Source organism: Citrus clementina, unplaced genomic scaffold (assembly GCF_000493195.1).
Source record: "Citrus clementina cultivar Clemenules unplaced genomic scaffold, Citrus_clementina_v1.0 scaffold_6, whole genome shotgun sequence".
Lineage (NCBI taxonomy): Eukaryota > Viridiplantae > Streptophyta > Magnoliopsida > Sapindales > Rutaceae > Citrus > Citrus x clementina.
Genome location: NW_006262139.1, coordinates 16171669 through 16187089, shown reverse-complemented (window position 1 = coordinate 16187089; position 15421 = coordinate 16171669). Strand labels below are relative to the sequence as shown.

Sequence of the window (15421 nt, the reverse complement as noted above, 5' to 3'; positions counted from 1 at the left end):
AACTCAAGCACCTCTAGAGTCTCCAAGGCTGTTGATTCCCCGCGAAGTTTGAAATTTTGTTTGAAGAGATTTAATTGGGTTAGCATTTGATATTTCCTTGACTGAAACTTCGGCTTTGGCTTTTTTCTTCTCTGGACTAGCCCATTTAACCTCATTGCATAACCGTTTTAAAGATGCAGGCCCAGCCAAAATTTCAGATTTTTTATTTTTGTCACGGGCGTGGTTTTTCCATCTTTTCTATTTGGGCCTTGACTTCTTTGATACCAGCTCGTTTGCCACCTCTTCCCCTTCAAAACTCATTTGGTCATTTTGTGTTTCATTGGCTTGTTTTGTTTCTTGGCCCACACTAACTTCCTTTCCTTTTCCCTCCAATTTTCTTTTTTCTATCGAGTTTCCCGCTTTTATTTCCTTAACACCTGCTGCTTCAGAGCTTTTGGCTGCACTATGCAGCTTTTTGTCATTTATTTGCAGAAGTCTCGTTTTGCTCCCTTGGCCTTTTTCAACATTTCCAATCTCCTTTTCCACATGCCCCACTTCCATTGGTGTTTTACTAGCTTCCCTGCCATCTTTGTTTGGTAGAGATCTAGATTCCCAACCCGGGTTCGGTGAAAATGGACATGGGTTAGAGAGCTCTGCACTTTCCGATGCTGAATTCTCCCCTTTGGATTTCTCCTGCTCCTTACTCCATTTTTCCTTATTCCTGTTCAGTTTTGTTCTATCTGCTAATGACACCGCTTTTAGCCATGGCCCAAATGGCAGATCCTCCTTTTGCTGCCCTTTGTATTCTATGCATTCTCTGAATTGATGACCAATACACCCACAGCAAAAGCAAAAATCCGGTAACCGTTCATACACCACCGGCATTGGGATGTCTTCTTCGCCCTCTTGCTTGAGGACAATGAGCTTCTTCAAAGGTTTAGTGATGTCAATTGAAACTCGAATGCGCACAAATTCCCCAAAGCACTCCCCATGAGCATCCGTACCTATGTCTTCAACCCTTCCCACTCTTGCCCCCAGTTCTCGGATGATACTAGTGTCCATACACATTAGCGGCACATTATGGATTTGGATCCAGAAAGAAGCATGAGAGAAGGATTGCTTTTTTATGCTGCCAATGCCTTTTGGTTCTTGGAGCACAATGAAGGCTCTGTCGAAGTGCCACGGTCCTCCATTAAGTACTCTCTTTTTATCAACTTCCGAAGCAAACTTGAACATGAAAACATTGCTCCCTAGACTTTCAATCTTGAAATCACGCACAGTACGCCAAGCTTGAGATAAAGCTGTTTTGAGCCCTTCACGATTGATTTCTCTCGCAAGAAGAATTTTTCCCACTAAACAGCCCGCTATTACTCGAAACCCCTTTTCTTTCATTTGGCCTTTAAACATGAACTTATCTGCCTCCTCACCTTCAAGGGTTATAGCTTGACATTTTTGTATTAATTCTTCTGTATCCATGGTTTAAAATATGGGCTAGGTAATAAAGTCGTGTTTGGTGAAGCTAGCTTTCAAGTCGCTCACCAACCACTCCCTCTCCCTTTGCTATTTAACCCCGGTTCTTGACAACTCTCAGATCTTAGTTGCAACCCTCCAACTCAAAGATTGTAGACGCGAAAATAAAAGAAAAAAACCAAACAGAAAAACACCGGCACTCCTCTTGAGCGAAAAGTTTGAGCTCTAGCAGCCCAACAAACTACCATTCAGTCTTCTCTCATTACAGAGAAAAGTAAAGAAGGAGAGAGATGAAAACTCCCGTTAATAAATCCACTTAGAACAAGTTCATATATGATTTCTAGCAGTTAGGCCTTTTTTAGAGATAAATTCCTAATTCCTAAGGAAAATAAAGGAAAGAAAGGGAAGGGGTAGGCCGGAGATAGAAATTTACCTCGGATCTATAAATTAGTAAAACTTTATCATAAAAATGAGTAAATTTTAATTTACTCCTACCTAGAACGATAATTTTTAATTTACCTCCTAAAGTTATGAAAATATTAATTATCTCCATTTTATTAAGAAGAGATGAGGGTAAATAAGAGGCGCATTTATAATTTTTATTTTTATTTTATCTTTTTAACTGTAAATGGGAATACATTGATGTTTTTAGAACCTTGAGAGTAAATTGAACACTCTTGTGGGCGTAAATCAAAATTCGCCCTAAAAATATTATATAACACATACTTGTGGGGTAAATTTTTTAAAAATAAAATAATTGTAATATTGTAGGATAATCTGATAGGATAACAGACAAATTTAATTGACTTGGTGTTGCTGAATCTAGTTCCGGTGGTAAAGGAACAATCTTATTAAGACTCACATCCTAAGTTCAAACTCTGATAGATTCATGAAATATTATTAAATATTAGAGAGAGTTTTTCCGCCACGTTGAATCTTTCTAAAAAAAAATATGCATAATGCATAGACTAAATGAGGAATTGAGCTGACCGCTTTCTTTGATCTGGTAAAAACATAAAAGATTAAAAAATAACAGGTAGAAGAATAATTCACAGTGAAGGTCAGGAAAAATAGAAAATGATGACTATATATATATATAAATATATATATATATATATATATATAAGATAAGAAAATCTGACCCCTCTTTTACTTCTCTAGAATAATATAGATTTTCCACATTGTTTTTTTTTTTCTAATAGCTGACATTTAATCTGGATGTAGCTTGAATTAGTCATTGAGAGCAATTTGTTTTTTTATTCTTTTTCGGTGTTTGTCTAATTTTTTTTTTTCCTTTCTTGGATATTTAGATTCATGATTGTAACTTGTAAGCTTGATTTAACATAATGTTGCTTTTAACTAACTCAGCCTTACAGTATAAAGTTCAAAATTTCAACACGATGATAACGACACAAGGGTTTTATTCAAATTTTAGGGGACAATGTGGACTTTATTTTAATAGTCCTATTAAATAAGTGGCTATAAGTAGAAAATGATTTACACCAAACATTAACATGAGGATGTGTTAGGGATGGCAATGGGGAGGGGAGGGGAGGGGACCAATCTCCCCATACCCATCCCCGATATTTTACATATGTCCCCGTCCCCTCCCCGTCCCCGTCAGAATTGCTTGAGAGAATCCCCATCCCCTCCCCGAATAATAACAGGGGATCCCCGAGGGTCCCCGGTCCCCGAATAACTAATAGTCTAATACATTTTTTTTTATTTTCGATTTTAAATTAATCATATTAAAATAAACTCATACCGCTATTGTAAGCTCGTAACCAACTTTGACAGCACATTAAGGCCTCCAATGTGCTTGGATGAAGTCTGTTATGGTATGGGCTCACAACTCTACCACTAGTGTTAAAAGCTGATTCATAAGCAACTGTTGTAATTGGAATTGCCAAAATATCTCTAGCAATTCGAGCTAATGTAGGATACCTATTAGCATTTGTCTTCCACCAACTCAAAATATTAAAATCTTCCATCCGAGGTATAACTTTCTCATCCAAATATGAATCTAATTCATCTGCAACAACTGCACAATCTCCATTGTTTACATAATCATCAAAACCTATCATCCATTTGGTTGCTTTCTTATAAGAATCCCCTGTAGATCTAGTAGAAGAACTACTACCAGTATAATCAAAGCAATAAACAGTTGGTGAAAACTTCAATTAATACTCTTCAACTAATTCCCGGCAAAAGGTGACCACTTTCCCAACATACAACTATTTTGATATTTATTATTTTTAACAATATTTATAATTTTGTTATTTATTTATTAGTAATTTTAAAAATAAAAATAAAATTAAAAATTAAAATGGGGAAATGGGTAGGGGATGGGGATTCCACCTCATCCCCGTCCCCTCCCCGAATAAAAAATTGGGTAAAAAATTTTCCCCGTCCCCTCCCCGAAAAAAAAATTGGGTATAAAATTATCCCCGTACCCTCCCCGAATGGGGAAAATCCCCGAGGGTACCCGTCCCCGTGGGGATTTTTGCCATCCCTAGGATGTGTGTGGGGTATCCCCAGTTCAACCCCCTATCATTTTTTTTCCCCTGAAACATATATATGTATACATTATTTCAACTGATATGTACAACTAGGAATTTACCATCAATAGATATTCATTAATATCTAGTTATTATTACAACTACCATCAAAGGGATATTTATTCCATTCAAAGAAAATAACTAGTTACACCCAATATAATATAATTGAGAAAAAAAATTCGAATCGTTAAGTGAGGGCAGTGGTCCACCATCCAATCTTTGGCCGAGTTGAAGTCACCCGTAACCTTAATCTTATTATACCGAAATGTTTGGGTCTAATCAAGTCCCATTAATTCATCCGTGATATTGTTGCTTAACTTAATTGTTCAGGTCCAATTGTACTGAGCTTTTTATTATTTTTCTGTTAATTTGAATCTTATATATCTAGAAGCACAGGTAAAACTGTAATTACTCCAATTAAGGAACGTGGGCACAAGAACTTTGAACCCTAAATTTTTTGGGAGAGCCGTTTTGCCAGTCCCTCTGGGGCAAATTTTGACAAGCTTAGGAGAGGAAATAATGACTATTTGCCTCAAATTGTATGCCAACATTGACATTCTACGTTAATGAGTTTCTGGACCTGTTCAATTAAAGTGGCGGCTAAATTTCATTATGAAATTAGGACAAATTTATTTTACGTAGATATGGGTTTGAATTTTGAACCGGTACTTTTTTTTCCTGTTTTGTGATGTCTGCGCAGAATCAGTCTTTTCCTTTTCATCGGTTGTTGTTATGAAATAAATGAATTGTCAAATTTCTGGTCGTTTTTGGTCTTGCTTGTCGTCTGTTTTGTTGCAGCATTCCTGTTTTCCTTATTTTTTTAATTCAGATAGTGGCTATTTATTTATTGGAATTTTATTTACTAATTTATGATTTGTGATAGTCACTTCATATGCCCCCATTCAATTAGCTTTCTTTAATTTTTTTTTTTGATTACATGAGACTATTGCTCAAATTACAGTTCAAATTACAATTCATATTACATGAGAATATAATTGATATGTACAATCATATATTTATACTGAGCCCTATTGATATGAATGCTGATATGACACCGCTCAGATTTTTAACCCTCTCAAATATTCGAGGGATGTCAAACTCCCATCCTGGGAGAAAGACTGTCTTCACTCGAGCTCAATGGCTCCAAGGAAGAATATTTAAATTAAACCCCTACAATGCGACTGCGGAGGCTCGAACCCATTCCCTCACATTTGTGTGGGAGGGGCTCTAGCCACTTGGGCTAAGCCCAAGTGGTTAATTAGCTTTCTTTGATTGGCCCTCGAATTCTAGAAAGATAAAGATATTAAAAAAAATTTGATATAGATTTGCTTTCACTTAAACCTATCTTTTTCAAAATATAAATAATATTAATATAAAAAATAAATAACAGCAACAAAATAATAAGAATAATAAATAATGACAGTATTGTGATGATTTTATTATTTTTGTCTCGCATTTAATGAGATAATTATGTTAGCCTCACGTCATTAATTTTAGAAAGAAATATGTTCTCGAGAAGTTTATCATATTTAGAATTTTTTTTTTCATATCATTATCAATAGCAAATGTTGAAATTCACTTTCTGAATTATTTAAAAAAACATAGAAGAAGAAGAAGAAGGAGGAGAAGATTATATATATATATATATATATATATATATATATATAATTTGTCAAGTAAAGACATGGTTTTAACATTAGTATAAAATAGGTATGCGACTCTTATTGAAATAATTAAAGGAAAATTCTATAATGCCAAGATCAATGTTTTGACAAATATAAATTTTGTTAATTATATATAAAATTAGTAAATACAAGGTAAAATAAGTAAATTAATATAAGACTTTTAATGATAAAAACATAACATAGTTTCTATAGAAGTTTAGTATAAAATAACTTATTCATTTACTTTAATCAAAGAAAAAAAATCACTAATCAACTGAAAACAAAAAAAAATGATACTAAAGATAAGTGGAATAAATTTTATTGAATTGGCTTTAACCATAAATTCTGTATTCAATTTAGGACATTTATAATTTTTTTTTTTTACAATTTGTATAATCGCATTTGTTACTACACAAGTTAATTAAGTGGAATTGTTTATCTTGATGTGAATCGAGACAAAAGAAAATAAAAAGATATTTTTATATTATTAGACACATATATGATATATCAATAAATTATATCTAATTTTGAGTCTTTTGCATACTCCTATAATTTGAAACTTTTTTATTTACTTGTATTTAGAAACCATTCAAGAGTTACTATTGAGGGATATAGAAAGATGGGAAATCACCTTATTTTATAATAGTTTCAAAAAAATTTAAAAAGAGTTTAAAAATCCAATTTTAAGAATAAGGTTTATCCTTAATAAAACATCACATGTATTATATAAATCCAAAACTATCATTTTATTTATAGTTAGTAAATAGGTAAGGTAATTAATATTAAAATGAGTTTTTATTTTACATTTGTAATTTTTCTCAATAACTATTATATTAATTTAACTATTCACCTTCTATTCATAACTTTTAGGTGTAATATATAAAATTTACATTTTATTTTACACTTAATATTTATTTATAATTTTATAGTACATTTATAAGTTTTTGTTTTGTATACTAGTAAGATTTCAATTTACCACTCTTATATTAATTTACTATGTTATCATTCATTTACAAGTCATGTATTTCATTTTTAAAATTTATGTTTTATTTTACATTTAATGTTGATTTACTAGTTTTATACTATATTTGTAAATTTTTTGTAGTTTGTTTACTAATATTACATCAATTTAATAGTTTCATAATTATTTACTTGTTTTACCTTCCATTTATAAGTCTTATGTTTTATTTCTATTTTTTTTATTTTACAATGTTGATTTACTAGTTTATGTTGTATTTGCAAGTTCTTGTTTTATTTTAAAATAATATATCAATTTACCAGTTTTATATTAATTTACTTGTTTTACTTTTTATTTATAAGTTTTATGTTCTGTTTTTAAAATTTTTATTTATTTTGCAATGTTAATTTACTGGTTGTATGTTATGTTTACAAATTTTTGTTTTATTCACTAGTAATATATCAATTTTCAAGTTTTGTATTAATTTACTTGTTTTACCTTCGATTTACAAATTTTATGTTCCATTTCCAAATTTTATATTTTATTTCACATTATATTTATAAATTTTTATTTTGTTTACTAATAATACATCAATTTATAAGTTTTATATTAATTTATTTTTTTACCTTCCATTTAAAAATCTTATGTTCCATTTTTTAAATTTACAAAATTTTACAGTTAATGCTCATTCACGATATCATAGACGTGTTATTATTACTATTTTAAAATTTTGAATCACAAATATGCCTAAATTCACCTTACTTAGCACAATAAGGATGAATTCAAAAATTTACAACAAAAAATTTTGTCAATATCAACTTTCATCATTATAAGTTTATAACAACAAGTTAACAAATGCAACTCAAACATCAATTCTAAATTGAAAAAAGGAATCTACTCGAAATAAATCATATGAAAAGAAATATATTCTACATTCAACCAGGGAGACTTAATCGCTTACATCCTTCCCATAAAAATGAGAAGCATTTAACCCTAAGATGATTTTCACCAATATTTTAAAGATAATTTGATTTTGATCATTTGAATAAGAGTTTAAGGTCCTATTTGATATAAATGAACAAAATTAAGTTGGTTATTGAAAAAATCATCACAATATGAAAGAGAATGGGGATATTTTATCTAATATTTTATGTAAATCCACCTCACGTTAAGAAAATAATTAAAATAAACTTGCATTAGTTTTAAAATGTACGAAGAAAAGTTTGACAGTTAATCAATTAAATCATTTTCTTAATAGCATCAAGCTTGTTAACCGATGACGTCCGGATTCGAGTCTTGGGGGTAGTAAGGGGGCAAAATAAAAACCTATTTGGGCTTTGCCCACCCCTTACTTAAAAAAAAAATCATTTTCTTATTTTTTTTAACTTAGGTACTATTGACCATTAAAATTGCTTTTAAATAAGTTTTATTTAATTATTTTACCCTAATATTTATAAAATGACCAAATTGACCCCAAAAGAATGAGTTCTTATACCTAATAGGTATTTAATTTATTTAATTAAATCTCCAAAATTCCTCTTTCTTTATTTTTTAAAAGTAATATGAAATTTTTGTAATTATTTCTTGGGATGGGTTTATAAAAAATTATAGGGTGAAAATATCACCATCATATAAAAGATTATATGTAACATCACCAAATAACTCATTTAATTTTACTCTTAAAAGACTTATTAACTTATCTATATGGCAAATAAAAGAGTGAAAGAATAGATTTTCTCCTAAAAACATTCTTCAAATATAAATTTATTTAAATTATAGGTGCATTTGAGATTGAGGTTGGCCAGTTGTAGTTTAAAAGTTAGAGTACTAAAATTTTTGATAAACACTAACTGCTGTAGTTTGAAAGATATATTGAAATGATTTTTCACTTGTATAATGAAAAATCTATTATATCTTTAATAATTTTATTAAAATTATTATTTAAAATTTACATTTACAATATATTACTAATTTTTATTTCATATTTATAATTTTTTTCATAACAACTGTAATTTAAAAATTACAATACATCATTTCCAAACACACCCTATATTAATTAAATTCTTCCCATACCAAATTTAACTACCCCTCCATTTTATGAATATTCAAGTGAACAGAATATTTGAACTAATTAATAAAAGAAGTAATGGAAAAGATAACCGATGTCACCTACCTCCCACCCGACGACTTTCTTTCATGTCAGCAAAGCCAAAAACGTACTCCTGCCGTGTCTTTCCTTCACACGGGAAATCGAGCAAAAAAAAAAAAAAAATGAAACCATTGTCATTATCATTTGTCACAAAGCCTTTCAACCTTTTTTTCTGTCATTGGCACTCAATTCATTCATTAATATGAAAATTAAATAATTAAAATAATCACAGACCCCATTTTTTTGTCTTTTGTTTTTTTGTTTTTTAATAGATACGCGGATGCTTCTCTCATATAATTTTCTTATAAATAGTCTATACAATCAAACTTGGATTTCCTTGTCTAAACAACCCAAGAAACGTTACTGGTCAGCCAGCAAAGTTTCAACAAGTATATTCAGGACTCAGTGAATAAAAAAGTAATTTTTTACTTTTTAAAATTATTTGTTCATTGTTTTTGTTTTTGTTTTTGTTTTTTTTGTATTTCTGTTTTGATGATCTTAGACATGTTGGTTTTAAGGGTTTTTCTGTTTGTGGACTCTCAAGACTCGGTGACGGTTTTTTGCAATGAGTTGGAGTTGCTTTGGTGCCTTCAAATGTTGTAAAGGAAAAGATAGTGATCAGGCTGAAGCACATGGTGAGAGAACTTAGAGCGACCAAATTGCTTTGTAATTTGGTTCATGAATCATATGATAGTAATAATAAAAATAATTCAGCATGTTCAAGTTGCTATATGTTGTTTTGTAGAACACTGCAATTGCTCTTGGATTGTATACGCTCAATTATTAGTTGCAGCTTCGGAGGTTCTTGAATGTTGTTTAATTTCTTTTTTTTTTAATCTTTTTGTTGCTTATTAAGGCATCTCCACCTACAATATAACGTTGTATTCTTACAATTCGTTGAGATCGGCAACCAGGGATTTTCATCCATCTAACATGATTGGTGGGGGTGCTTTTGGAGTTGTCTATAGGGTGAGATTAAGAAAAATGACCATTGTGCTGTTACTTTTAGGTTCTAGCTAAAATTTTAATACTAATGTGCTTAATTATTTGTCGTTGCAGGGTTCTTTAAGAGATGGTGCCCAAATAGCCATCAAGTGTCTGTCTGCAGAATCCAAACAAGGAACGAAGGAATTCTTGACAGAGATTGATATGATATGGAACATTCGTCATCCGAACCTAGTCCAACTTATCGGTTGTTGTGTTGAGGACAATAATAGGATTTTGGTGTATGAATATCTGGAGAACAACAGCCTTGCAAATGCATTATTAGGTAAATATAATCTCATCTCTCCGAATTGCAGTATTTGGAAGAACATTTGTGAGTCTTGTTCTGGTAGGAAAATGTGTTTGTATGTTCGAGGTTTGTATTATGTTCATGTGTGTATTTGTGTTAAAGAAATTATGGATTTAGATGAGCTTTCTAAGTTTATATGCTCTAATGTCTGGTGCTTATCATTGCAGGTTCAAAGAGTAAATATGTTTCTCTGGACTGGCCTACAAGAGCAAATATTTGCCTGGGTACAGCTTCTGGTCTTTCATTTCTTCATGAAGAAGCTGACCCACCTATTGTCCACAGAGATATTAAGGCTAGTAATGTACTTCTTGATGGAAACTTTCATCCTAAAATAGGAGATTTTGGGCTTGCAAAACTCTTTCCGGACAATGTCACCCATGTCAGTACTCGAGTTGCTGGAACGATGTAAGCAGGACACTTAATTGGATTTTGTTTTACCATTAATTTTCCTGGGCCATTTATTTCTTCAGAAGTTTGTAAAGATAGCTAGTTCAAGTAGGATTTTCGGGCTTCTTGTGGTTTGCTAATAGGTCTGTTTTGTCTCTTTTTGCTTCTTTTCACATCTCTGGGTTTTCTTCCATGTCTGCAGGGGATATCTGGCCCCAGAGTATGCCCTACTAGGACAGCTTACAAAGAAGGCTGACGTGTACAGTTTCGGTGTGCTTTTACTTGAAATAATTAGTGGCAGAAGTAGTAGCAAGGCAGCATTTGGAGATGATATGTTAATTCTAATTGAATGGGTATCTCTCTAGACTTTATCTGCTGCTGAATCTTCTAAGTCATGTTGGTCTTATTTTATTAGATATAAAGTGCAGATGCCAAATCTGAGACTTTCTTTGTTTCACTGAACCCCATAGGGCTCTATTTACAGTATCAGAGGGTGAACATTTCTTGTTAAGCATTGACAACCAATTGACTCACTGTTGATGGATAAACCTGGACCATGATATTAACACTAGTCCTATAATCTGTAGAATCACACAACATGTGTATCATTAAATAGTTCAGGACATAGAAGGTCATGGCACAATAACTCACTCCGAACACAAGTTGATGTATCCATACCATATATTACCTTTTTATCTCATCTGCATTAATAGTTTTGACACCTCATTAAATCCATCTTTGGAAATTGTGTCATATCTTGTGGAAGTTGTAGACTCCTGTCTCTGTCGGTTAGTCTTGTCATATAATGAGAGATAAAGCAGCTTTGCCAATGGGAGAGGGAAGCTTTGATTTTAATCGGGCTTCTTATCTTATTATTATGTATCATTGCGTCCTTAGTTCCTCTTGGATTCTTTTTGGGATATTTGGAATTATCTCCTTTTAAAAAAAAAAAAAAAAACGAAAACAAAGGGCATGGTTGATGATATTGTAGATCCATACTATTTTACATTGGACTGAGAAAAATCCAAAATTCTTGGCAAAACCAATTATTGTTTGTCCCAGATGGACAGGTATTACAGTGTTTGATGACTAAAATTTGTATGCTTTTGCAGACATGGAAACTGAGAGAAGAGGGAAGACTTCTGGAAATAGTTGACCCAGAGCTGACTCAATTTCCAGAAAAGGAGGTTATGCGCTTCATCAAGGTTGGGCTCTTTTGCACCCAAGCAGGTGCGCATTATAGACCAACAATGAAGCAGGTGGTGGAGATGCTTTCCAAAGATGTCCATCTGAATGAGAAAGCACTGACAGAGCCAGGGGTCTACAGAGGCAACACCTCCTATTCTTTGGGCGCCAGTAGCTCAGAGACATCGTCTTCTCAAAAGCACAAGGGCAAGCGATCTGTAGATCATGAGGTACCCACCTCGGCTCAACTAGCTAGGTGATAGAATTACTATATTCTTTCGTTTCCATTATGATGTTTATAAATTGAGATCAAAGTTCCCCCTCCAAAAATGGGGGGTGCGGGGGTTTGGTGGGGTAGAGGATGGACTCATTAGTGTGTAGTTGATTGCAGATTTGTCGGTCCAAAGGCGTAATTTGTTGTTAGCAGTTGAATGTATATCTCATTCTTTTCTATTGGTCTTCAACTACTTGTTTGTCTCACCATCTACCTGGCCTTTGGGACTAACCAAATGAGCATCCATGAGTAACTGCAAAATGAACTGTTAAATTGGTCTTGAGTTCAATAATAACTATTAATTTGTCGCATCCATTATCAATCACAGAACAGCTAAGTAGTTTTCCCTGCTTACTGACAGTGCCATACTCATCCATGCTCATGACCTGAGGCAAAACAAAGCTCATCCCAGCACCTTCTGATGGTGACTGCACTGTTCCACTCCTTTAGTGGAGTCTTTAAACTGAAATACTCCGGGGAAACAAACTAAACGGACGGTTGACAGTTTAAAGGAAGACGATGAAGGAAAAGTTCACAAGACAAACCGCACCAAAATGATCAATCAACAAAATAGATACAGAAAAAAAAAAAATTCTACAAGATTACTGCCACATGCTTAGATTAGCATGATCACAATAACAAACTTTCAGACATCATAATGTTCAAGATCATACCAAATAAACATTTCTGAAACATAGCTAGTTACTCTTCACATAAGCAGATTCAGCAGGGAGGTAGAATGTCTCTCAAGCTGCAGCCACACCCTTGGGAGTTGCAGGGGCTGCAGGCTTTGAGGTAGCAGTGCCAGAACCAACAGCAGGGCTGGTTTTTGCATCTTTGGTAGGTTCTGTTTGTGGTGGTGGTGGTTTTGGGTTCATATGAGGAGGAGGATTGTGCTTGAGTTTCACAAGTATTTGGCGCATCCTTGAAAGGTCAGTTGGTTTCCCGGGCTTAGGCCCCTGGATCACAATGATGGAAGGCTTCTTCTTCTCTTGATCTTTTTTCTTCCCCCTTTTCTCTATAGCTGGCACCTCGTAAGGAATGAGTTCTGCAATTGCCTTCCAGTAATTCTTCTCAGCTTCACTATGAAACTTCTCCCAACTTGCCAGAAACAGCTGAGACATCATATTCAGTGTCAGTTCTAAGTACATGTAACATTTGCAAAATGTATTTAGCACAGCACACATTTAATCAATATACAATACTCTACACATGCAGTTTACTACTGAACAATCTGCAATAAGTCAAGTATAACGACACTAATTAATGAATATCCATCCACAATTAACTGATTATTAGTTGTTACTGTACCGATCCCACTTCCAATCTTAATCCTATGTTTCTACAGGCAAATAAGGATGCAAATTCACAAATAATATATAAGAAGATAAAAGAGAACAACAGAGTATCAGGTGCAGGTGGATCTTACCTTTTCCTTTTCCCTATTAGAAGCTTTGTTATTCTCAACAGCAAGTGCTCGCTTCCTATAGAACTCAACTTTGTACTGCTCTGCTTCCTCAATTATCTCCCTTAACATCTCTCTCTCCTTCTTCTCCTTTTGTTCAAGCCTTATCGCATTTTGTCTGCACATCTCCCACCCACAATCACACTTCAAATCAGCCAAGATCTTCATACACAATCACCAAAATTACTATTTAAAAAAAAATCAAAATAAAATCCAACTACTATAAATGCAGTACAAGAGGTCATGAAGAGGTAATTTCGTTTCTGATAATGCAATGCTTAAACTCCATGTTTTGTTTGTTATGCAAAAAGTTGAGTCAAGTAGCAATTCTTTGAAGGTCTTGGTTCCCTCGAAGCAACCAACTCTTATCTTTTAATTAAATCTACTCTTATTTGTTGATTAATCATTCCAGCTATAGGTCCTAAGAAAAGTACTAGTGAGACTGTACCAGCTTGGTATTGAGATGTAGTGGCTTTTAATCCGTATAACGAAATCACTAACCGCTGAATATAACCGACAAGTCAATTAATTGATAAAGATTTGCTTTGATTATTTGCCGATTCGATTCCTTAGTCTACTTTAGATGGACGTCTAGTGCATATTGTAAAAATAATAAAAATAAGAAATTGAATGAAAGCCAACCTAAATTAATATTTTTTTAAAATATCTATACAAAGAAGCTCAGCGGAACTAGCCACAAGACTGATTCACACAGCACTCAATCAATAGGCAATAGGCATATAAAACAATTATATAAGTAAACGAAATAGCGAGCTCACCTACGCCACTCTCTGAGAGCAAAGCCTTCCTCAGCCGGCATCTCCGTTGGCGGCGGCAAGATCGAATCATCCTCGGCACCAAAACCTCCACCAAAACTCTTACCGTTCCGCTCCGGCGAGAAACTTGAGAATCCACTACCGGCGGCGTAGATCGACGGCGGCGATGGAGTATCCGGCAGCGGATTGGACGAGAACACTTCGTCGCCAGCTCCGTAGGACTGGCTACTGAAGATCGGAGACGAGTCACCGGCTGAGTCCTTTACAGAGTCCCCCTCGAATTGCGAGAACGATGAGTTGAATCCCTGCGAAACAAGACGAGGATCGTAGGCCATGAAGTCATCGTCACCGAATGAGCCGGTGAACGATGATGACATGGTTGTGGTCGTGACCGCAGACGCTTTCTCTGCCAAATGTTTCGGTGAGAAAAACGAATCTAATGCGTCCCGAGTGTTCCTTAAACACAACAGAAACGGTTATTATTTTAGGTGCATGCAAGTTTGGTGCTACTAATTACGTGTCAGCTGATGAATGGGTTTGTCAAGTGTTTGAGTTAGTGCTGTGTTGACAAGTATTGAGGTAGTGTGGAAATTGACTGTCGTTGAAGTCCAGTGGTTGCTGTCAGTGCCACCTTTTTGCTAGAATGTCCCCACCACATCGAATATTCATCATCTACTGCGTGATGAGTGGTTTCCGTTACGTGGAATAAACAATGCGTCGTAAGAGATGCTTTGCTCGTGGTCTTGAGAATATATTCAGAGAGTCCAAGTTATTGGACTCAAATTGATTTTAACTTTTTTTCCTATTTAACGTGTTTATTTTTATTTTTTAGGTGGTGAACATTGTCGTTGTTATTTTCTTTTAATATTATAAAGAGATATTATAGTTCAAGATTGAATAGGCTTAAATTATAAATGTTCTAATTTTATAACGGCGCGAGGCATTTTGAACCATTGACTTTAAAAATAAAATAAAAGAGATTTTCGGTTTACTAAAGAGTGTTTGACGATTGGTATATTATTGTTAATCATCTATTTTTAGACTAATTTGATTAATTAAAAATGGTTTCTTTCTCTTTCATTTTTTTAAATTAAAGTTAAAATCTCAATAATGTTGTTTTAACGTAAGAGAAGATTTTCACTTGATTAATTAAATATCCTTTCTCTCTGTTTATTTTTTATTAATTGAAGTGTAAAATATCACTCATGTTGTTTTAGCTATATCTTTTCTTTTGTTATTCGTTTAATTAAAGTTAAAATCTC

General features: G+C 33.5%; 2 protein-coding genes across 2 annotated transcripts; one reads left to right on the top strand and one right to left on the bottom strand.

Moving 5' to 3' along the window:
• Positions 1–8902: 8902 nt before the first annotated feature.
• LOC18039735 (putative serine/threonine-protein kinase) lies at positions 8903–12357 on the top strand. Its single transcript, XM_006429288.2, has 8 exons — positions 8903–9195; positions 9297–9413; positions 9635–9747; positions 9838–10048; positions 10240–10477; positions 10662–10812; positions 11572–11874; positions 12280–12357. The coding sequence occupies exons 2-8, from the start codon at positions 9344–9346 to the stop codon at positions 12301–12303; spliced, it is 1110 nt and encodes a 369-aa protein (XP_006429351.2). The 5' UTR covers positions 8903–9195; positions 9297–9343; the 3' UTR covers positions 12304–12357.
• Positions 12358–12398: 41 nt separating this feature from the next.
• On the bottom strand, positions 12399–14598 carry LOC18038732 (clathrin light chain 2). Its single transcript, XM_024182416.1, has 3 exons — positions 14163–14598; positions 13348–13501; positions 12399–13033 (listed from the first exon to the last, which is right to left on the bottom strand). The coding sequence occupies exons 1-3, from the start codon at positions 14534–14536 to the stop codon at positions 12665–12667; spliced, it is 897 nt and encodes a 298-aa protein (XP_024038184.1). The 5' UTR covers positions 14537–14598; the 3' UTR covers positions 12399–12664.
• Between the last annotated feature and the right edge of the window lie 823 nt (positions 14599–15421).